The following is a 25,342-nucleotide window of genomic DNA, read 5'->3' as shown; positions in this document are numbered from 1 at the left end:
AGTACTGCTGGGTACTATGGAAAAATGACATTATGAATTAAGTAATAATTACACAAAATCTTTCGTTAAAATCAGCTAACAACAGAACATATCAACCATTACCTAAGGTAATAACTAATTTTGGGGTGAAGGTGTTATAAAGTATAGCAAATAGCTTATAGCAGTGATATTTAATATAAAAAAAATGAAATAAAGTGTTTGAAAAACCTGTCACTAAGCTGCCATGCAAAGCTGTAGCCTGGAAGTCACTTATGGACACCATACAGCCACAATGTTGTTGGCACCTGGCTGTACCACAAGTTAAAAACGTAAGAATAAAGGGGTAAAAGGGATGTAAAAATGTAGCCAGAGCATGCTGCTGCTGAACGCATGCCATTTCATAGTCATAATTTAAAGTGATCAGAAGGGGGGAGAAAAGAAGCACAATAAAAATGGAAAATGTTAGATTAATGACACAGTCATTAAAATAAAAAAGGTGGAGTTATATAAGGAATGGATCTTATTTGAGTTATTGAAATTAAACAAGTTATTGTAACAATCATTTTAAAAATCACATTTTACTAAGCTCAAGGAAGGAAGGCAAGAAATAGGAATCTTCATGGGAATATTTCAAATTGTCAGTGGCTTTAAAAAAATGATTTAAGATTTTCTCTTGTATCTTCTCTTTCAATTTTAGAATTTTAGTTGCCATATATTATAATGGTATTTGAGCTATAAAAGTAGTTTTCCACTCACTGTTCTCTTGCCTTTCAAGGAGACAAACAGTTTTTCTTTCCTCTAAATGAGCACAATAAAACGGGTAAGCTGTCTGGGGAAAAAAGAGCCCAGACAAACTGGTGGTATAAAGCTCAACAGAAAAATGTGGTACACAGAAGAGGCGATCTAAAGCATGTTTACTGTATGCCATGCAATTCATTCTACTGGTCAGGTTAGAATAAGAGTTTCTTACTGCTGAATTACCATTAGGTTTTGTTCAAACCCATTGTTACTGCTGTCCCTGATGCTGAACCTTAAAGAAAGTAGGGGAGAAAAATTTGCATGCAAAACTGTACCATAAAAATAGTAATTCTGCAATAAATATTCATTAAACAGAGATTCTTAAAATCTGGGGCCTAGGGATTCTTAAAATCTGGGGACAGATCCTGCTACTATTCCTTACAAACCTGCTTTTATAAGGTCTATGCATGTCTATATGTATTTTAGTAGCTTAATTTTCAGCACTTCAGCAAGTATTCTTCCATCTTCTTGAAAACCTTCCGGAAATATCAACAGAACTATCAGTTATGAAAGAGTTGATATCAAGAGTCAGCTAAATGAAAAATAGAATAAAAATGCAAACTATGGACGCATTTAGAAGAACCAAAGCTTCACAAGATTTTCCTCTCCCTAGCTGATGTAGGCAAACCAACAGATTGTCTTTCTGTCAGGCAAACCCTGATGGAGATAAATGTAAAGGCTGGAGTGCACACCTAATTTTTACATACAAGCTGCAACCAGACCATGGATTTATGCTTCAAGGCAACCAGATTTCTCCTTGTGTACACTTAAACACTGCTGTTGCACTCAGTCCATCTTGTTTAAACGCCTTTAAAACCAAACACAGGCTCTGCCCCCTCCTCCACTCCTACTAATTATATACTTTTTTGTTTGAAGAAGCAAGCCCTTTATTGCTCATAATTTCAGCTATCACTTGCTTGGGCACCTTCTACAGATCAATAGCACATAGTTAAGTGGATGAAAAGGCTAAATGTGATTGTCATTTGCAATGCAAGGTTGCGTGTTTTTCCCCCCCTTAAGCTTTAAAGCGCTGCGCTTGGGTTTCATTTTAGAATACTAAATTCCCGATGTAGGAATACAGTAGCTGCAAATTCAAAGCCTTTTGTCTTAAATTAAATATCTGTCATTTTTTAAGGCCAGAATACTGGCATAGGTTATAATAAAAACTAGCATCCAACCTGCAGTTTTACAGATTCCATTGCTGGTGGCCATACATCTTTGATGGCAAAACTACATTGGTTGTAGCGCCATAAAATCAATAAATATTAACCTTTTCTGACACTTTCTGCACGGATGCTTTATCAGTTGCTGTCAGGTGATAGAACAGTCAGTGATGTACTGTATTTTTCAGCTCAGAATCCATACCAAACTAAGAAATCAATGCAGATTAACAAGCCTTTAAATACAAAAAATTGGCAATGAAATTTTGGTTCTATATGATAAAAACTAAACCAAATCCTGATATTACAGAACAATAAATTTATCACAGATATTTTAGAAATGTGTGAAACAATATTTTGTAAAATACAACATTTCTATGGCAAAATAAGAGTGCTAGAATGATACAGATGAAATAAATTCAGTTTTAAAATTCATGACATATCTATTCCAGTTGTAAAATTAAAAACTTAACTAATTAGACAAATCCTCCTCTCTCTCGATATCATTTAGAAGCTCACAGTCCTCACTTTTATGAAAGACATTCATAACAGTTCTAATACACTTAAAACTCCATTTCTAAACAGTATAAGCAAAAAAATAAAAGTTTACTGGAAAGTGAAAATATGCCATCTAAGTTATCTCCTACTTCGTATAACTGTAAAAATAACCATGTTTAGATCTAAGCATCTTAGAAGCCTAAGGCCTTTAATTATTGTAAAACATCTTGCTGTGTACTATACATACTGTAGCAGGGTACAGCATTTCAACATAACAACATATAGACTGATAACATGGGTTGTTTCTGTTTCTCCCTGTTCTGAACACTGCAATGTCTTCTACATAACATATTACTGGTTTACAGAGAGTTAGAAATTATGTTATATATTCGTGTATATATATATACGAATTATATGTAATTCGTGTGAAATTTTTTATTAAAATATGAGTTAGATAAAATGGCCTTTTGAAAATGCCTCAGACTTCTTAAAAACTATCACAGTATCTTAAAAGCTTAGGACACATGTTCTAAGAATTCTTCAAATATAGAATCTTGTAGTAAATCCTTGAACAACACTGGTAAGTGCTGATATGGATCTATTCATATTCAGAAATTCTTAAAAAATGAGGACAATAATTTGGCTCCATTCATCCTATATGGCCAAAGTCTATTAGAAATTATCTTATGTGTGATTCCAAAATCTATTTTCATGCAGGTGGAGAACTGGTGTACGGGCAACAATTACCACCTCCTAGAAATAAGACATAGTACCTGAAATACTGATGTAAATTAGTAAAACCTAACAAAAACTACAGATATTGATGTTCCACCAATATTTAAATGTATAGGCCAGGTGAATTCAGTAGCAGGTACAGAGCAGTATTTGAAGAAACAGTGAACTGCTTTGAGAAATATAATGCAATGCTATGTTATGTTATGTTAATGAAAGCTAAATTCAAATGCAGTAAAAGCTTTATCAATATAAAATTTAAATCTTAAACTGAAGTATAATTTTACATTTGCCATTTCTTTCTATAACATTTGCACTTCTACATTAGCCAAGAGACCTATTTTTGCCAATTAGCATCAGGAGAAATCAGATTGCAAATTCTACAATGATTTTCTTTAAAAAATATTGGCAAAAATAACTTTAATCAGCTCAGGTTACCTATTAATGCTAACATAAAAGGATCTGCATTTATTTTGAAAATCCTAGTTAATCAAAGAAAGAAAGAAAAAACCAGGCTGCGAGTTTAAGCAAAGACAAAGCCTACATGCTGATAAAAATAAAACTGAAAAACTTTGAACATGCTTAGAGGTGTCCCATATCTCAATGGGGACGTCAGGTTACAGCATTACTTCCACACGCTGCACAGCAGACTCACCACAGAAAACAGGCACTGACATTGCAAAGTGGATGATCTTTTCGTTGTGAGCCACTTGTGCACCTGCACAGCCACCTATTGAAACCTGCTTCACGTTTGAATCTAAGTTACCTTACAGAAAAGCATCCCCCCCTGCTTAATAATTTTCTTAATTTTTGGTGAGAAGATGACAACAAAGCTAAGTATTTTCAGAATGAGGAGTCCTATTCTTTCCATCAAAGTATCACTAGTTCTCTCTGCTTTCCCAAGATCCTCAGGAACGTTATACTGGTTATAACGACTTATAACCATTTACTCTTTGTGTAACTGAGTACTCAGCTAGTACAACATGATCAAATCTTTCTGCAATTGGTGCCTCTCTCTGATTTTTCTCTTGGAAATTTTTTGTTGCACATCAGCCACCAGTTGTGGAAATAGCTTTATTTAACAAAAATACTCCATTTTTGGATAATCTTACAAATCTAGGCTTCTATAATTTTGTTTAGAAATTGTATCTCAAGACATTTTGAGAAATACATTTATTCAGTTGCTCACTTCCATGGCTCAAAAGTTTGAAGGAAACAGCATACGTGACGAACAACCCCACACAATTGCAACAGAGAAGAGAGGATTGTGTTCCCCTGCTGTCTTAACCCTCCTGGTCTATAATACAAGTAAGGCTGTACTGAATTATAGATAACTGAGATTTCATGATTTTCAGACACTGATAAATTTCTGACTTTGTATTTCAGGATTTTTGCTGGAGCAGGTAGAAAGAAGCACAAGCAGCTCAGCAAGTCTTACTGACAATTTTGACAGTGGTTGAATTTGCTCAGAGGAACGTGTATTACAAAAGAAAGGGTCAACAACAAATAATATAATACTGAATACTATTGAAACATAAGGATTTATAGATAAATACTTAGCAGAAGAGGCTAAATGTAGTTGACTTGAAGTAGCTTTATCCCACAGGCATTTTGTGTGGTGATGGCAGGCACTAATATGTGAAGATTCTAGATGTTTCTCAATGGCTCCTCCTTTTTAATTTCACTTTGACCATACATTCTAAAAACTACTGACACTATTTTTCTTAGTGTGCAATTGGTTGTTTAATAAACCCCAACTTCAAATTCTTCAAATCTAGTTTTGAATTTCAGATATATATGCCAAATCTAAAATTGATGTTAAATTGAAAATGTTTGCCTAAAAACTGTCAGTGTCTCTTGAGATAACTAGATAATCAGGGATTTATCTTTTTTTTTCCTTGCTATCAAAAGATGCTTTCATTTTGTTTCCTCTACATACTATTACTTCACAGCAGATCAGTTCTTTTAAATCTTATATAAAGTCTGTTCTGAGAACTGTTATCTGCTACTACTTCCTAGGGTTTGAATAAGTACCACCATTTTAAAAAGGTATAAAAGAGGTAGAGACATAGCTTAGTATGTAATATGGTAGTTATCTTAATGCCTTTTTGTACGTACATGAGACATTATCTTTCCAAACACTATATAGCAACCAACTCTTTCCTTTAGCTATAATACAACAGCCACTAGTGAAAAACTCTTCCAGCAACAATAATCAAAGTTTCCTAAATGTTGTTTAAGCAGGGATTGTGACAAACAGGAATTGATCTTCTCCTCCAAATATCTGAGAGGCTCTCCTTAACTACACTGCAGAAACCTGTCCAGCAATTTTGCCTCTGGATGTCGGATGTCTCTTGTACTTCCCACAGCCAAGCCACTGGTAGTGCACTCATTTAAACCAGCAGTGCCTTTCATCCAGTCATGTGGAGGCTGAACCAGTGATCTGCATTATCTGAAGCCTGAAGTACTCATTAATGCTCAGGTTCCTATGCAATTTATATGAAAATGGAACTCACTTTAAGGTCCCTTTTTACTGTCAGAGAATATTACACGAAAATCATACTGTAATGACTGAGAGAATGAAAACATCTGTATTAAATCTGCAGTGGTTTCTTTAGTACAAAACATTTCTTTGACATTAGATAGTGATGAGCATGCACTCTTTCCAGCAAATGCAAGACCTGCATAAAATATCTTAAATTCAGAAGATGTACTTTCCATCTTCCCATTTAGAAAAAGGGGTTCCCCACTAACTGGCCTGCTGGGAGCTGAGAGATATGGTATCTGCCTCCATGTTTTTTTGACATGATACAAGAAATACAGACAGTTGGCATGTGATGTATTTATATGAGATACAGTTTCATATTACACTCTTATATGTTCACAAGAAAGTGAAGCAATCTTTCTTCTGTGAGACTTCTACCTATCTTCATTTCATTTAGTGCAAACAGTTATAGACAAGCTCCTCTTTGAACTGATAATTTTTTAGAGGTCATTCAGCCCATAATTTCAGGTCCTAGTCACTATCCTGATGGTCCTTCTTAGGAAATTGGACCCAGTGGGAACGTTTTTTCCTTCTGCTTAGTCTATGGGTCAGCATTTTCCTTCCCTTGTACTTCTTAATTCCCTTAAGTGGCAATTATTTAAGGTACAGTTAGAGAAGGTGCAATCTACATTCATCCAATAAAACCTAAATATTAAAAAGGACAGAAAAATCCAGCATGGTTACTAAGGATATATGGGACAGCATTTAGCATTTGAAAGGTACCAAAGATCTAGTAAATGAAAAGATGGGAAAAATTATGAAGAACTATTGGAAGTAAAATGGAAATTAGAAGTACAAAAGAACACGCGTATCAGATAGACATGGCACCCTACTTACAAAAGGTCAAGATCCACGATGCCACATCAAGAAATTAATGGAAAGTCAGTGCAGCATACATTGGATCAATGAAAGCAAACAAAAAGAAAGCCCCCCAAAAAGTTTTAAAATCAGCATGGAATACCAATGATTTGTGATTGATTGTAGCAATTATTGCTGAGGGCTTTTCTCCTCACTCATGACCCAAACTAGTAAAGCACTGAGCACTCAACTAACACTTCATTTAATCCTTCCATATCTAACATCATCCACATTTGTTTCACCACGTTTCTGATTCTGGAATTATTTGCTAATATTTACGTCATTCTGTGTAGTAACCAAATTCTGTGTAACAAGCAAATAACTCTTTTGTGTACATTAAAAAAAAAAAAAAAGAAAGAAAATTCAGACAATGACTTGCAAGCAAATCAAAGCAGATTTACAGATGTTAATCATTTTAAGTTATTTGTCAAGAGTACACTCTTTCAGTGCACATTGTTGAGATGTTGGTAGTATCTCACAGGAAGAGAAAATCTAAAGTGTCCTCTAAATAATATACAGCCACAGAGAAAGAGGCCAAGAGGTGGTGGCATTTTGTAGGCAAGATACACTCTACTATGTGGTTACAATGAAATACAGCGCCCCCAGGGCTTGAAAGTCCTGTTAGTTCAAATCTCCAACTAATTAAATAATTTGTTCATAACTGGGATACTACCACTGTGACATTTACTATTTGTGTTTATTTACAAATATTCACTTTTTATAATTTTATAGAAATAAAAGTTACAGAAAATTATTTATATATCAACAATGTATATTTCAAATGTTTATATAATATAAACATCTTATACAACACATATAAAATACAAAATATTTATGCTTCATGTTATATATGTTAAAAATTCACAACACATTATAATCAATATTTTCATATTCTTCTTCAAGTTGCATCTTACCCTTTACATTAATAATAAAAAAATGAATTAAGAGCTTTATATTTCTTAAGACTTCAACATAACTTCCCTAGATGATACACTAAGAGGTCTACTCTTAAAAGAGCTTCTCCTAACAGGAAAGCAATTTAAACATTCAGAGTATACGACAATCTCCACATTAAAATATCCTGAATTACTCCCATGCACTATATACCTTTATTTTTTATTACTTCTGTAAGGTTAATTTCTTTTTTTGGTTCATTTGAAAAGTTTTTTTGATTACTCTGATATCCCATTTTTTGGTGTTTCTCTCAGAATTTCAATACATTGATATCTGAATACTAATATTTCCTTTTATTATTTACATTTACCATATACTATTATGCATATATGTATTTTCTAGCAGAATTACATATTTTTGTCTTTCTAGATGGCTGTCGTGCCTTAAGCGCTTTCTTCTACTTCTGTACTTTAATATTTCAGCCTTGCTTTAAAAGTTTTATGTTAGGATATCCTATTTTTAGCACCAAATAGGCAATAATATGTCTTGTTCTTCATGAAGGATATTTTATCTATTAGTGTAATGAAATAATAGCTTGGACTAAGATTACCTTCTTTTCATCAGTGAACCTGACATCCTTGCAGAGGCAACGGTCTTTGTGAACACCAGCAGGGATCTGGCATGTGGCTACCAGCACAGTGCAAGAAATTTGCAAAGCATATGCCCGCCTGAGAGTGTTTTGAGGGCAGATGCAAGGTGGGCATTCAGGCTCAACAGAAAATTTCAAAAATTATGAGGGCTTCTGTATTGGCCAGTGTGGCCAAATGGTTCCCTGTCTTGGAAACCAGGATGCCACAGGGAGGAATGACAGGAAAGCAGATGCATGCCAACACCCTAACACAAGCAAAGAGATCCAAGTTGCTCAGGAGTTAAAGCTCACCCCATAAAGAATTAGTAGCCCTGTGACAAGCTTGGGTAGCTCTTCAGAAAGGAAATCCTCAGAGCAGTGGGCTGTGGGTAGAAAGGCATTAAGGAGAATGCAGGACCGTGACTACAAATACCATTGGTGCTATACACACAACATGAAAACCACTTGTGTGATGGCCCTGCACCTTATTGTCAGCTATCTGATGGAAAAATGGGACACAACATGACAGATATTATACCCCTACTGAACAGAGGGATGCTGCAGACTTTGGTCTAGGCAATATTTTCCTTTTCCTTTAAAATGATATTCTGAATGTTTTTTTTTTCCTTAGTGAAATTCATGTCTTTCAGTCTTATCTGAGGATATCATCAGCTTATAGATTATAACTAATATTAATAGTGGTGGGGTTTGCATGTTAGATGAAATAATATTTGCATCAAAATATTTCAACACCTTCTTTCATGTCATTCAGAAGCAGTATACGCTGACTGTTCAGGGAAAGCAACTAAGGGACTATGAAAGAAGTCCCTAAGCTCTTCAACAGTAGCAGCAAAAGCTACATACTAGAAAAAAAGAATAAAATACTTTCATGACCTTAATTTTCTTTCTTTCTTTCTTTTTTTTCTCTCTCTTTTTTTTTTTTTTTTTTTTTTAATTCCCTTTCCTTTCTACTTGCTACCTGGAAAGAACCTATTCTACTGTGATGACCACCCAGATAAAGACACTGGTTATGGAAGTTCTCTAGTCATACAAACCCTTCTAATAGTAAACATTTATAAAAATAATCAAATTACTTAGGCTTTAGGTATTCTTAAAATGTAGATTATTTTTTCCTGAAACACAATAATACGTAATCTACATAGGTTATAAAAATCTAGCTTTCTCCTTTACAAACAGAAAATCATTTATACTAGGTTTTTATTTCAAGCACACACTAAAATTATTATTCTTCACAAAAGAGGAAAGGGAGTGTCTGCCAATCTACATGACATGCTATTGAAAGACTGGCACTAATAGCTATGACAAGAGCAAACCTGTTTGAAGCAGAGCTGCTGCTGCCTTTTTTTTTTTTTTTTTATAAGTATACCAGCCATCAAAAATAATGTTTTATCTGACTAGAAACCCAAGCAATATTCTGATACTGTAAAAGCTTCTATCTGATTTGCTTATATCTAGCAATGACAATTTTTCAATATTGTTACAAATTGCAACATGTAAAGTATTTTATTTAAACAGTGATAAAGATTAAGAACATAACAATTCCAAGAACAAAGTTCAATATGCTTGCAAACAAAACTATGCACCCATTCTTTGGAGGCTTTACTTAAGGTATGAAACAAGTTTGCATAGGTACTCAACTGACTTGTACTTCCATTATTTCATTGATAAATTGCATTCAATAATTTTATATTTCTGGAGAACTGAGAGAGTATAAGAATAAACAGGTTTTTATTAATTTATTTTTCCTATTTTTTTCAACTTTATATTTTCTATTAAAGAGAAAAAGCAAAAGAAAGGACAAGAGGAAAAAAAAAGAAATATTTAAAAGTAGAAAAGCAGTAGGATACTCTTATAATTGCTATATTATCAGGTTATGTGTGTCCAATTCACATTCTGAATAAGTCTGCAGTTTCCACTTGGTAATACAGTTATACCTTGATAAAAATCACATAATAGATCACACCATAACTTTTAGCAATCAATTTTTTCTCTTAATAAATTGATAAATGTAGCTGTCAAGTGGGATAAAGATCACAATTTTATTTGGTATTAACTATTTGAACTTTCAGAATTCCATTCATGAATATTGCAACTGTTACAACCGATAGCATCACAATTGTGTCCCCTGTTGATGATGTAATCATGTTGTGGGTTGCTAGTCCAGCCTTGTTTTTCAGTTTCTTTAGCTTTTGCCAGAGAAACCTGTAGATCACAGCCTTTTGAAAAGTGCACTTTAAAAAGTTTGGAAAAATAATTTTCAATCATGCATAAAAGAGACACTGCAGTAAACTTTTCTCATTTTCACTGCTCTCTGGAAGGAACTAAACCATCCCCTAACTCTGTTCCCCTAATCTAAAAAAGAAAAGAGCAGGATGTGGGCCTGGCTTAATGAACAGATGATTAATAGTACTGTCTTTTCATCGATTGCAGATGTCAGGAGCCAAAAAAACCACTAAGGGAACTGCCAACCAAAAGAGCAGAAATTCATAAGGATTCTTCAAACACCTTAAATAAATAAATGCGCTGACATATTTTATACTAGAAGGAAACTTATTTTAAGCAAGTGTATTTCTACCGAGGCACAGGTACTCCAGGCTCAAAGAGAGGAAGAATTTAGCGCCACGTATGGGAATGTCATCTCTATGAGAAAGAACACTTTGGGGGACTTACGTGTCTCCTGAACTATCCCTTTGCTATCACAACACCTAAGCACTTTAGATTCACAAACACAACCTTTACCGACAGGCTGTAGATTAACACGGTTTTAAGATTTAAGAGCAGAAAGGACTATTAGATAATAGTCTGGCTTCTGGTATATCAAAGACCCTTAAATACTACTTAATTAGTTTTGCAGTGAACCCAGCAACCTTGGGCCCTCCTGAAACCTATCTTGCAGAAACACATCCAGTCTTGTCAAGGCTCAAAGGAATGGAACAGGGATAATTTTTTCTGCTAGCTGTTGCTAGAGCAAAATCGACCTTATATTTAAGTGTTTGCACCTTCTCATTTCAATTTGTCTGACTCCGTTTTCAGTAACTGATTTTTCTTAGGCTTTTCTCAGCTAGATTAAGAGTAGTTCATGTCTGATATTTTCTCACTGTGAACCAACTCATACACTATAATCAAGTACCTATCTATCATTTTGGTCATGAATTATGTAACTCTTCATGAGCACTAAGCGTTCAATCACCATGTAGGCAGCCAACTGCCAAAACATGATCGTCACGATCTTTGTTCAGTGGATGCCCAACCCCAGAGGCACCTATAATTTTCACAGATGCAAAGACACACAAAGCTGTACTTCCAAGCATTCCCCACAACACATCTGTGCAGCGAGGGGAAGCTGCTCATGCTTTCAGTTGTCAGGATCTTTAGGAGTAAGTGATCCTCCACCCCTGCTCACAGTGCCCAGGGTGTCAGACTCTCAGAGCACACTGGCTTAAGTTGAGTGCTTTGCAAGCATAGCATTACTTTCAAAGAAAAAACAGAGTACAACGAATTGATCTGCCTTCCCTGATTTTTTTTTTATTTTAAAAAGAAAAGACTTCCAAGAAAGGTTTTGTATGACTGCTGATTCTAAAGTAAAACATCTCCAAATCTTCTTTCAGTACCTTAAGCAGTTCCCTAACCTCATAGCTGACTGTTGTGAAGCCATTTTCAAGCAAAAGCTTTGTGACTCATACTATGTAAGCATTCCACCTCTTTTGCACATGAGGAAACTCAGACCGAGAGCAAGCCCACTATCAGTCGCTCAGCGAAAAACTGTGTTATTCTGGTTTCCTAGAGCAGCATTCATTCTTGCAGATCATGATCACTTGTAAAAGTGCAGCACAGAAAGAACAATACAGAAAAAACCTCCCAATGTAATTCCTTAACTTTCAATATGATCACAAAACCAATAATGAGCAAACTGCTACTCTTCTCTCTGAAGAGGCTTTTTACTTACAGCCAGTTTAGTATCGACAGAAGACTACTATGCACACAGTGAGATACCATGGTCTCTGCAGCTACTGGAATAATGGAGACATCAAGCCATAGATATTAATGCTCTCTGGATATACATAATGCATCATAATAGTATCACAATGCTTATAAAACAAGAACTTCTAAATGATGAACATTATCACTACCAAGTGATGCTGCTCCAAAGCAGACAAAGCTTTGAGAAAGCCAGCTGGAATACTGATCCCCTACAAGTTCTACCACAGGTACGGGCCCTTCCCTTGTCAAAGTATTGTCCCACTTGTCAAAGTATTTAGGCTCAGTCAACTGGAAGGAAAAACATATCCAAGACTCTTGGAAACATAATGCATACAAGAATCAGTCCAAAGATTTTTTCACCTTACTTTGCTACTTGCCATACAGACAAACCCACAGTAAACAATTCAGAAAAAATTCCTTTATCAAATAATCACATTTAAAAAAAAAAATCACTAGAATTATAGTCATCAACATGATATGAAAATTTACTCATATTAATTTCCCATTTGTAATGACAAATTTTCAGATTTGTGCATTGATAACAAGAATAATATGAATAGCTTCCATTGGAACCGAATTGCCATGACTAAAATATTAACTGCATGATTTCTGAGCTTGCTAGTAAGCCCACTTCTGTTCTAGAACAGGTATAAAATCAATTGGTATCTTAAATATGACTTTTTTTTTTAGAAAAAATTAGTATTGTGGATAATCAACAATCACTGGATTTATGGCTTTTTTTCCAACAAAATTTCCATTTCAACATGGACCTTGAGAAAATGGGTCAGAGAATATCAAGAAACAGGCATATATCTCTTACAGAACAACACAAAATGCCATTTCAAAAACAGATTTGATGTTTTATTTAAAAATTAGACGTTAAATGCATAAATTGGTATTGGAAGTATAATCTAGTAAATCCGTAATTTTATGTGCAGATGCATGTATCTCTGTTGCTTTGTGTGCATTGAAGGCCTGCTGCTCAAATGCAGAAAATTTTAAAAGTTAAACCAAAAAGCATTCTCTAGATTGTTATTGTTTTAAAATATATAATGGTACTACATAAGGTTTATAAGGAATATAGTTGTATAGTTACATATCTCCCTCTATGACAGTCTATAGCAAAAAGAGGAAAGAAAGTCTGAAGACCTGGATTTTTTTGGCATTCCCATATATCAGTTCCTCACACTATACAGGATTTCAAAGATGCAGAACAGAAAGTGATATCACCTATCAATTACAGTATCATCCTTACTCATGTACAAGCTAACTTGCTCTGCTTTCCACCTTTCACAGCCTCTCCCTTAGAAAGGCAGCTTCTTCAAGCTCTTTACTGTCACTGACCCCATAAAGCTGTACAGTAGTTGCTAAAGAAAGTTAAGCAGAAATTAGTATTAAAGCATTAACTTTGAATTATAAATCCAACCAATAAACTTAATTTCATAAACAAGAAACAGATTTGATTTTTACTTCCAGCCACATCCTAAAGGTACTGCACAGCTCCATTCTTCGTGGGCTGTGGCGAGGCAGTTTCTAACTGGTCCTGCAAAGCGGTTTGAGTCGGCATCCCTCTCTTTGCCAGTGATGAGACTCTATTTCTATTCTGCTCAGAGAAGTGAAGAGGCTGGCTTTCCCATTACAAAGCAGTATTAGAACACAAAAGACAGACAAATACGTTTAAGTTAAAAAAAATCAATCTTGTGTGACACCTTCATACTCCTATCAGCCTAAAGGGTTCTATGTCATGTTGTGGATTCTCTGTGGGTGCAAGCCAATGACCAATAAGTCATCAGTAACCACGAATCAGACATAGAACAAATCTTATTTTGATAAGGAATGTTAGTGAGGGCACAAGAGTGATCCCGTCGTTCCTCAAAATCTTCTCTAAAACCTTTAACTCTCAGATGTCCAGCAGTCAGAAATGGGTTGAAATCAAGAAATGAAAACCCCTTTAATTTAACTCTGATGTGAATGCACAACTATTGCCCAGATCCTGCTTTAACAGTGTTTCTTCCTGAAAGGAAAATACAGTATCACCCTTTTAGCAATGGGATTATGCAAACAATCTTTTAACACTTTTGTTGTATACCAACTCTAGGCTAGCCTGGCAATAATTAGGTGACAACCTGTTCTTGCGAGTAGTAATATGTTTGTACATACAGTACCCTGTTCAGTGCAAGGGCATTTCTACAACACAAGAATGTATGTACAGAAAATAGGTATTGTTAGCATACAATGCATTGATGACAGTTTTCCTATGTTGCCCAGACCAAGCAAGTTGAATAGTTTTAACCACAGCACGCCACAATGAGCAATTAATTTACCTAGATATAGTCTTGAACATGAAAACTTACACAGAATTTGTAATTTTAGATAAACATTAGTGATTCTACCAGTGCTACAGCTATCTGTGTTATGTCTGTATATCTGTCTACTGAAATCATTTTAATTTTTCATATTATTTTAAGTGGGATTATTGTAGTAAAAAATCCAACAGTGTCTGGATTTAAGCTCTGAGTTGAATACTCATTCACTTCCGTGAGAAGTACAGTGAAATGTGATCAGTTTTCTGACCTATTTTGAAACTGGTATTCCGCCAACTGGCATTTTGTTTGCACATCCAGATATTATCCACCATATGCTGACATGACATGATGATTGGTTCCAAAATGAAGTGGAATACTTGGCAAATAGAAATATATGGTACAAATAATCCACTGCCTCTAGTCAGGAAAGCAAGCGGTCATTTTGAGAAGACTGAGAGGTTTTAAAATAACTTGAGTGTATGTGCTGCACAGAGCTGAATGAAAGCTCTCTGGGTTGTGTTTTTTTATAGATATGAAGGTCTCAAAAATTATTACATCAATTCCTTACAAAAGAAAATTCAAATCTGACACAGCAGTACTAATAGTAGTACTTCAATGGAAGATTAATTTGCATCTTAGGGAGAATTTGGCCCCCATAGCTTCTTACTCCTCTGGATTCCCCAACTCTTTCTTCTCGCCATCTGTTCTTTTTTCCCACTGCTCTGACTTGTCTTCCCGCCCAGTGATGTCTAAGTTATCTGCCTTAAATGTGAGTTAAGACCACATTTAATTCAAGCTCCAGCCTAATTTTGTATTTTTTCTCCTAACCTCTTGCCATTGAATTTACTGTTCTTCTAACTTGATGCTCCCATTAAAATTCTGCCTTCTATTGTGACTTGTAGAATCTCTAATAAAAAACCAAAACCAATCAACCAAACAAAAATCTTGTTCCTAAACAAGCTTTTTTGTAATGAAATCTAAGAATTTTTAAATTGGTACATTAATTTACCACTGTATTTCCTAAGGAATTTTGGTTTTCTGTTCATGGGGGAATAGAGTGGGTAGAGAGATTTAAAACAAATGTTAAAAAAATATTTCCCTAAGAAAGTTCAACTAGATTTCAAAGTGAGGCGTCTAAATAGCACACATTTCTGATGTTTAGGTATTGAACTGAAAGCTTTGCTTGTGAAACATGAATGGATTTCAGTGCTTAATGAATAACCTTCATCCCTTGTGCAAACCTGAAGAGAACTAAGCCCATTTTAAAATCATGTTCTTCTTCAGAATAAATGATAACGTAAAAGCTAGCTTTCTTACCACAATCCCTTAAGCATGCTCATATAGAATAGAGAAGAATTTGTAAGCAAAGGGAAGAATGACCTTACCCGCATGCAAGTATGCCAGATCAGGATTTTCGATGTCTGGGTGTAGTTCTTTCAAGTGGTTACGAAACTCCACTGGGATATTGGTTCCATAGTGACATTTAGGACAGTTATACATTTTCACTCCTTCATGCTTTCCTGTATGCAAGATATGTTTACGGATATTTTCAGCACAGTTAGACCTAAAAAGCAATGAAAAAAGGAAATAAGTTATATAGGAATTTATTCCCTACTGGTTGTTCAAATAAAACCTAGTGTTATAACAGAAAATGAGTAGTCATTACTCATTTTTCACTATCTGCCCAATTTTTGCATCCTCTTAGGTTTTGCATAAATGTTGTCCTTTGCATGAAGGCTCCCAAAGCTCTTTCAGCTTAACTGAGCAATACATCTGAACCAGAAGCACTTAAAAATGAACAATTTTTTACATTTGCAGAAGTATTATTTTTGTTTTTCTTGATGGTAGTCAGTGATGGACAGAAATTAAGTAAAAGTCTTTAACTTTGCAAAACTGAAATGCCCAGATGCCAATAACTTTCCTAATGGAGCTCTCATGAACTTTTCCTGCACAGTTCCTAGATTCCATAGGAGTTGCTGTGAATGATTTTTGTAAGATATTTCATCAACTCTCATCTCACCATATGAAATGTTCCTAGAAGACAGAACTGAGTTCTTCAAGTTCATACCTTTTAAAAAATACACACAAATTCTGATTCGTATCTTAAACTCAGCTTTTGTGGAAGCAGTGGAGTTTCCATGCATAAAGGTCAGCACACGTGTAATACTAGTTTTATACATTTCAAATATTTTTTTCTAATGATATTTCTGAAAAAAGTGACTAGAAAAAATTTCACGTCTTTTATCCGCAGATCCATGATATGACAGTGATTTTGAATTTCTAGGCTTTAAAATTTTGCAGTCTCATTCCAAAATTATTTTGCATTGGAATGTCCTAGTTATTCAGTCTGTGATGAATCCCATATAAAATATACTGCTCCTTTATTTATTTCAATCAGAAATAGGTGTTATATTTATTCTTGAATCATAACAGCCTGTGTACACATTTTTTTAGACATTCTTAGTACTGTACATTATTATCAAGCTAAGAACAGTAACTCAGTTTAACTGAAGAAAAGTGCAAACACTCAAGCAAACTGTATAAATACATACTTCTTCACAATTATTCAAATAAGAAAATAGCAGTATTTTGAGCAACTGATTGTTTACCTGTCACTGTTAGAAACACCACAGTAACAGGCACCTAAAAAAAGGATCCCCAAAATAAACTGGAAGTAGCAGCTTGAAGTTCTGTTGGAATGCTTGTCTCTCCCTTGGAGATGGTCATAGAAAAGCTGATATCTGCCTTACGGTGCTGCCAAAGCTCACCCTCTGTCATGTCCATCTGCTATATACCAGTATAATGATCAGACTCCTGAGAATGTCAGAGAAGACACTTCTGTTCACTGAAAAATATGGGAAATATTGGTCCTCAGCATCTTTCAGGATTCAGCCCTACAAAAATTACAATGCTCATAAATGTAAAATGAAACATGTGTTTTATTTAAAAAAAAAAAAAAAAAAAAAGATAGTGTACACTGCAATGAAAGCAGGAGACAATCTGGTAACCTTCTACCACGGGTTATACTTTAAAAGGCAGTAGATTAAAGCAGAGCATACAAATCTGAAATAAAGTATCTGTGTCCTTTTAGCTCAGCTCTCATACTATGTTAAGGAAAGATATAAAACTTTTTTACTTTGAAATATTTCTGTGAAATATATAAAGGATCTGTGGAAACCTATGTAAGAGTTGTGAAGAAAACCCAGCCTGTTCAAGTCATAAAAGGCCAGTTCTATCTTCTTTGATTTGTGAATTTCTTCCAACCACTTTAAACGGAGCAATCCTAAAGTCTCATTTGTTCAGTTGTCAGTAAAAATCTGTGACTAAACACACCAACATAGTATAGTAGCTGTAAGAGTTTTATAAAAATATATTTTCCCATGTGATGAGGCCAGAAAGGCTTAATCAGAAATGAGGAATATGAGAATTACAAGGTATTACAAATTGCCTCTCATATGAGGCTGCAGTGCAGGCATTGCAATCATGAAGTAAACCATGAAGGTAACAACTGGCAAATCCAAGCACTTTTGAAGCCAAGTAACACCTTTAAATATGACTCAACAAAAGTATACTGCATAGAAAATGTTTTTTAATTATTCAGTGTGCTTTGAATGTCTGTTTCATTAGGAATCTTCTCCTGAGTACTGTACAAATATGTTACTATATGTCTGACATACCCTCCCCCAAATTCTATGTATGTGTGTGTTCTTAGATCATTTCATCTCCTATGAGTAAACACAAAAGTCTGTGATTTTAAACAGCACTGTATTTTCATTAAAGCTACGTCATGATAAACATCTAACTAAAATATAGTGTTGCAACAGTGATGATAGTTAAGACTTTGACAGGCTTTGTGTTATAAAATTCACTTCCAGGAGTTCATAAACTTTGAGATAAAGATTCCCTTTGTTCTGAAATTTAGCAACTTAAGAGCCCAGCCCAAAATAAATTGCTTGAGTAAAGTCCTTCTGTTTTTGAGTTCCACTCTGAATTACAGCCACAAACAAATAAATGCAGCTTTTAGGATGCTAGCCTGTGTTCCAGTAAGGGTAAACCAGAGGTTTCTAAGTCACATTTCTATTATAATTTCTTAATGTAGGCATGCTTTCATCCTTATGAACCATCTTCCATTTTAAACATCAAATGTATATATTTCTGGCAATTTTTCCATGCTCTGCAGTATCAAGATGGGAAATTAGAGGGACTTAATTAGTCTAAAGCTATAGTTTATGGGTTTATATTCAATGCTGACGCAGAGAAAAACATCAGAAATTTTGGTTTTATTTCATGTCTTGAAGTGAGACTTCTTATCAGATGTGAAGAAAGCTTTGAGACTTCATACTAACCCCACAACAATTCTGTTAAAGGGAAGTGGAGGGCCTGCATAGTGTTTTCAGTGTCCTGTCAGTGCTATATATGGTGAAAGAGGAGATGGGGATGTTACTAAGGCACGTTGCAGACGAACAGGAAATGTGAGGGGCTGAAAAGCTCAGCCAATACTTCCCATGCAGCAAGCCTGTACGACTCCCTCCATCAAAGACTGATATACTGGGAAGGAGTGTAGGCCTGCTTTCCACTGCACACATACAGGAGAGCTGCCACATTTCTGTAAAGGACAATGCTGTGAAGTAAGGGAGACAGATGGCAAGTTTCTCCTGAGAAATGCAGCTACTGCTTAAGACAAAAGGAAAACCTCTTTTGGCTAAGATAAAAAAGGGCTTTTGTCTCTATGTTCATCGCACAGTGATGCATTCACACTGCTGTTCTAACTGCACATTTCATGTTGCCATTAGAAGCCATCCCTACCAACCAATTACCTGTCTTTTGCTGCTCTCAGTAAAATAAAGGTTGCTGCAATTTCAAATATCATAAACTGTAAATGACTTGTCAATTATAAAATTGTATTTTAGTCACAGAGTCACAGGATTGAGGTTGGAAGGCACCTCTGGAGGTTGTCCGGTACAACACCACTGCTCAAGCAGGACCACCCAGGGCCAGTTGCCCCAGACCGTTTTTCTGCCACTTATGAATATCTTCAAGGATGGAGACTCTCCAGCTCCTTCAGTAACTTGTGCCAGTGCTCAGTCACAGTGGAAAGATGTTTCCTGATGTTCAGAGTATTTCACTTTGTGCCCACTGCCTCCTGTCCTGTCACTGGGCATCACTGAAGAAGAGCCTGGCTCTGTCTTCTTTACACCTTCCCTTCAGATATTTGTGCACATTGATGAAATTCCCCCTAAGTCTTTTCTCCAGGCTGAACAGTCCCAGTCCTCTCAGCCTCTCCTGATTTAAGAGAGATGCTCCAGCACCTTGACCACCTTAGTGCCCCTTTGCTGGACTCATCTTAAGTATGTCCGTGTCTCTCTTGTACTGAGGAGACCAGAACTGGACAGTGCTCCAGGTGTGAACTCACTAGTGCTGAGTGGAGGGGAAAGATCACCTCCCTTGACCTACTGGCAGCAACCCTCCAAATGCAGCCCAGGATGCAGTTAGCTTTCTTTGCTGCAAGGGCATTGGCAGTCCTTGCCCAACTTGACTTCTACCAGGAATCCAGGTCCTTTTCTGCAAAGCTGCTTTCCAGCTGCTCAGCCCCCAGCATATAGTGGTGCATGGGGTTGTTCCGCCCCATGTGGAGGACTTGGCACTTCCCCCTTGTTGAACTATATGAGGCTCCTGTCAGTCCATTTCTCCAGCCTGTTGAGGTCCCTCTGGATGGCAGCACAGCCCTCTGGTGTATCAGCCACCTCTCCCAGTTTTGTGTCATGCAAACTTGCTGAGGGTTCACTCTGCACCATAATCCAGATCATTAATGAAGATGTTGAAAAGGGCTGGACCCAATATTGACCCCTGTCCTCCAGCTAGACTTCATGCCACTGATCATTACTCTCTGAGCCGAGATGTTTCACACAAACAATGTAATCAAAGGAGATTTATGTTACTCTTGATGTCTTTGTCACTATAGAAGCAAATCTCAGAATACCGATACCTATCTAGATAGGAACATGATACCACAGCAAAAAAAGCTGGGTAGGTGAATAATACTCAGCTTCCAATGGACATCTCCAGGGGCACTCTACCACAATGTGGCCTAAAGCAAACTCCCCTATGCCAAGGGTGAGAACAAAAGAGATTACTCAAGTTTTCAGTGGTGGCTGTGCTTGAACAGGCACCATTCATAGAGTGGCAAGGAAGCCCAGTGCCACATGCCACAACCCTCTACACTCTCATCTACTTCTTAGCAGCATTGATCTGGTTTGCTGGGAGAGTGGAATAAAGTGGAAGGTTAGGAGTAGTGTAAAATGCCCAGACATTTTGGCAGCATGAGAAACCATTGCCTTTGTTTACTTTGCCTTCCCTCTCCCATTGCGTCTCTCCTATCCTTATATACATCAGTTCTGTTACCAAAAAATTGGGTATTGTACTAAGAGCAAGAAACGGAGTGCCTGGTCTACCGAACAATGGGAAAATACACGCTCCTAGTGGATGGGGCATAAGTTCTCATAACTGTCTTCCTCCCTAAGGCAGAAAATATTGTTCCTCTAGCCCCTAAACCAGTATAACTCTGCCCCTACGAAGACATTTTCTCAGTTGCATTGGCAAGCTATAGTGTGCCACTGACCAGATTCCTCAGCAAAACTGCATCTGCCCCATCGAAAACAGCAGCACTGTTGGGGGTTCTGGGATGGCAGAGCACAGATGTGCACTTTGCAGGAGGCAGAGGTGGGAGTTCAAAGTCAGCAGCAGGGAAACACAGGTGGAACAATGAGCTTTGGAGCAAATTTGTGCCAAATGGGGAATCGTCAGCCTGAAGGTCCCCACAGTGAGTGCTGTCTGTGGTCATTATTCCCCCATCATCTCTTCTCTCCCATCTTGCAGGGTTTACCCAGCCAGCTAGTCTCACCAGCCAGCATTACAAGCTGTAAGAGGGCAGGGATTTGGGCATCCCTTCCCCACACAGAGGGGCTCAGCCCCAGCCTTGCAGCTGGATGCAGAGGGTCACACCACGTCCTTCTCCCAGCCAGCAGCTCTGGTTTAAGCAGCCCATGTAAACAGCTGAATTCAGCAGCTAACCGCAGAGCTGTGACTGCCTAATGCCAGAGATATTTGCTGTCCTCATCTTTTATGTGGCATTTTGGATAAAAATCATGAAGTAAGAGAAATTCATAAAACATCTTCTGTTAATTCTAAATTTGCCTGTCCAAGATAGGAAGGCTTCTATATTTTCTAAGGGTTTTGTACATGAGTATACATTAGCATTGTATTCAACAGCTAAATGAAATATAGCAGGAAGCAACCTATTTTTATTAAGATGTTTTACTAATAGGGAAATTAGAACACTTCCATTACGCAGTGCCTGACATTTTCAGAAAGATGCTTACTGCAAGACATGGAAATGGAAGGTTTCAGAGGTGCAAATGAGGCAAAATGTTAATTAGCTAGCACACTAAGTTTTAAAAATTTTAGCATCTTGTAGGGCTCTTATTTGCACAAAATAAACCTTTTTCAAAAGGTTTTCTATAGGACATTAGCTACAAACAACCCCTTTCTGCAGAGAAATGCATACAACCCAAAGGACTTAGGGCAGCTCCATGGATGTCACTATTTACAAGATAAAACCACACACAGCTGAGTGATTGAAAAAATGTCTGTTTTCCCCCTGTTCGTCAGTATGAATCAAGTTCACACTCATATGGAGAGCACTTTGATTGTCTTCTGCTGTTTATACCCCACTATGCAGCCTGCAGGAAGTACACAGAAATTGCAGTATTTTGATTGTAAAATAGCAAAGTCCACAGATTCTTTCTTCCAGAAATAAAAGCAGCTATGATGAAAGCAAATTTCTCATGAAAGAAATATGTATCATCATAGATTCTTAACCTCAGTTATTCACCAAAAATTTGCAGGTGTTTTTACAGAAAATGCCATCTAACTGGGAAAACTGTCTCTAAATCAAAACTGCAATAATGTAATTAACACTAGAAAAGGAGAGCCATAGATTTTTAGAAACGTAAAGTCATGGAACATTTAGCTTGACTTCATGGATAGTAGTTCATAAAAAGTTTGTCCAGTGATTCTTTCCTCAAACCCTAACTCTTTCTGGTACTAAACCATGATTTTCAGAGACACGCTGAAATCTGATGGAAAGCAATGGAGAATCCATTGAAATAATAGGTAAATCATATTTGATGACTCTCACTTTTACAAACTGTCATATTTCTTATACTTCTGCATCCAGTTAACAGACAGTGTTACCTTTCCAACACGTTTTCCTCAGCTGAAGAACCCTCTGCTATCTGGACCTCTAGTGGGTGAGCTACAGAGACCTAGTTCCTTTCACATCACTTTGGGAAATCATTAGATTCTTCCTAACATCTTTTAAATTGTAAATATTGCCTTAAGCTTTGAATACTAGAACACCAGTGCCGCATACATGGATGCCACGACTTGCCCTGTGCTCAGCATTTTCCATCCAGTTCCATCCAGGAGTTCTGGGAGTTCTGGATACTCCTCAAAGCGCCAAGAGCTCCTGTTCACTCATTTAAATGCAGGGACCTTTCATGTTTGGTTTTTTTTTCAATGTTACTGCTTCCCAAAATGCAACCCTTCTAGCCTGCCTTTATTTCTTACTTGAATTAAAAGTATGAAAACTACCATTCAGTAGACTGATGGTAAACAACCTAATGGGCAATATTTTCTTGACAGGAAAGAAACAAATACCTCAATCTATGATAATTACATTATACAAACAGGCTTATTCAATCAAAACCTTCACAATGACAGTCACTTTGCCCAACTTCTACCAAGCAAAAAACCAGACAAACCAACCAACCAAGCAAGAATTCTTCCCAGCATACTCAAGATTTATCTACATTTCTGTTTTTAAAGTAAACTGATTGCCAGTTAATGCAAGCTAGCTACAACACTATACACATTCTGCATATACCACCAGCACTCAGTTCAGACCACAAGTTTAAAAATTTAAGCACTGGCTTACCTCCTCAGTGCTACAGGTCAATACAGTATTGCACAAGACATAATAAAAAATAGAAAAATATCATGGAGAAAAATATATTCTGAAATGTGTTGAAACTAACATTATAAACCAGTAAGCATTATTATACATCAACACACATATGTAACATATGCATGTGCATATATATAGATAGATAGATAGATATATGAGAAATGTAGTAAATTTTCTCAGTCTTCTTTATTACTAGCACCTGGGTTATTTTTTCCTTGCTCTTTTCCTTTAAAAGCAAAAATCCTACTTTTTATTTAGGTTTTAAATGACTGGGGGAATAATCACATGAATACAAGTGCTAGCACTCTGCGTCCGACCTCAATTATCAAGTAACTTATGATACTACTGCCAGAATTAGCAGCATACAGCTCCATGGGAACTCAGGAGGTCAACTACAACACACCCAGTGCCAGCTCAGTTCTGCCTATGTCACTGCTGGCAAACATCTCTCTGTCCTGTTCCTAAAGACCTCTGGTGGACAGTGGCAATGAGCTGCAGGGGGACAGCATCATCTTTACCACTATAGCTGTTTCTGCAGTGAACATTTGCCCACAGCTGATGCTTTCCAACCACACCAAGCTGACTGAAACACACATCCACAGTGTCATAAAAATGCATGCCTGACAATCTGGTGGCCACATGTATTGCCACATTTTACACGTACTACCATGTATTGCATGTATTGCCACTCAGAAAATATGAAGTCGCCCATAAAAGAATACACTGCATTTACATGTTTTAATGAGATTTTATGATATAGTCAGTTTCACAAAGAAAATAACAAAAATGTATTTGGGACTTATTCTGACAGTATTATAGTAACACCCAGGGATAATAATCGTAATGTTTCCTGCTTTTCTACATTTTTAGCTTTGCATTTTTTTCTTTAATGATCTATTTGTTATGACATACAGTATGTGTGACAGATGTCCAGTGCTGGCTGCTAAAAAGTAGCAGAGCCCTGTAGGGAAGCAGCAAAAACTTGTGCGTCAGCACTGAAAATGATGGAAGACTGATAATTACTACTTGTGTCTCTGCTCCATTCAGCAGACTAGCATGCTGAAATTGTAATCTGGACTATTACATTTACAATGCATTGGAATAAAAATTCCCAATTTCAAACAATTTATCATTACAAATACGTGTGAAACGAGTTGATTACAATAGCCAAAATTCATGCTTCTAAAGACAAATTCAGGGTAACTGGAAATTCTGAAGGGAAATAAGAAGTGATGTACTCTAGTCTTGTTTATATCTGAGGAATCTGTGAAGCTGGTTACAACCCTGCACAGTGAACAACAACCAAAGTATAAAACCAGTGAACCATCTAGATAGACTCATGAATTTTCAGTCAGAATATTTTTCTCAAACAAACAAACAAAAAAGTTTAGTTCACAACATAAAAAAACGTGATTTTTACAGAAAAAAAATAAAAATCTGATTCCAAGGAACTAATGGCTTCCTGCCTTTAATGCTTCCATTAATCCTGCTTTCTACAGGAAGAGAAAGAAATAAAGAGGAAGTTTTTAGACAGAAACCTGCAAATTATTTCCAAACTAGTAGACTTGGGAGGAGCAGGTGGATAGGGTACAGAAAGGCAGGGAGATGTGCCTTAGCTCTCTACCTGTGCTGTGGTCCCCACTACCCCTGGAGATGTGCAGAGCTGGGCTGCTCAGCTTCTGAGTCTGCCCAGGTAGCTCTTTGGAGAGAGCCTCAGTTACTCCTTCTACTGACTACAGAAGAAAAAAAAATCAAACACACACACACACACACCCCCCCCCTTTTTCGCAGGACTGACTTGCTACTCAAAACTCCCCATAACATTTGCTTGAACTCCTGGCTTCCACTTCCCTTGCAGGCAGTGGGCTCTGTAATAGCCTGGCTCAAGGGCCCTGTGGAATCACATGCCTGCAGCAT

General features: G+C 36.6%; 1 protein-coding gene across 1 annotated transcript in view; it reads right to left on the bottom strand.

Annotated features, from left to right (window-relative positions):
• Window positions 1-25,342, bottom strand: part of ZNF407 (zinc finger protein 407) — a 344,407-nt gene that overhangs the window by 84,500 nt on the left and 234,565 nt on the right. The window contains exon 8 of the mRNA XM_055798527.1: window positions 15,786-15,964. Within this exon, the coding sequence (XP_055654502.1) occupies window positions 15,786-15,964 (179 nt within the window). The remainder of the gene's footprint in view (window positions 1-15,785; window positions 15,965-25,342) is intronic.

The sequence above is a fragment of the Falco peregrinus genome, chromosome 3 (assembly GCF_023634155.1).
Source record: "Falco peregrinus isolate bFalPer1 chromosome 3, bFalPer1.pri, whole genome shotgun sequence".
Classification (NCBI taxonomy): domain Eukaryota; kingdom Metazoa; phylum Chordata; class Aves; order Falconiformes; family Falconidae; genus Falco; species Falco peregrinus.
Note: the sequence above shows the minus strand (reverse complement) of the source record. Positions and strands in the feature narration are given on the sequence as shown.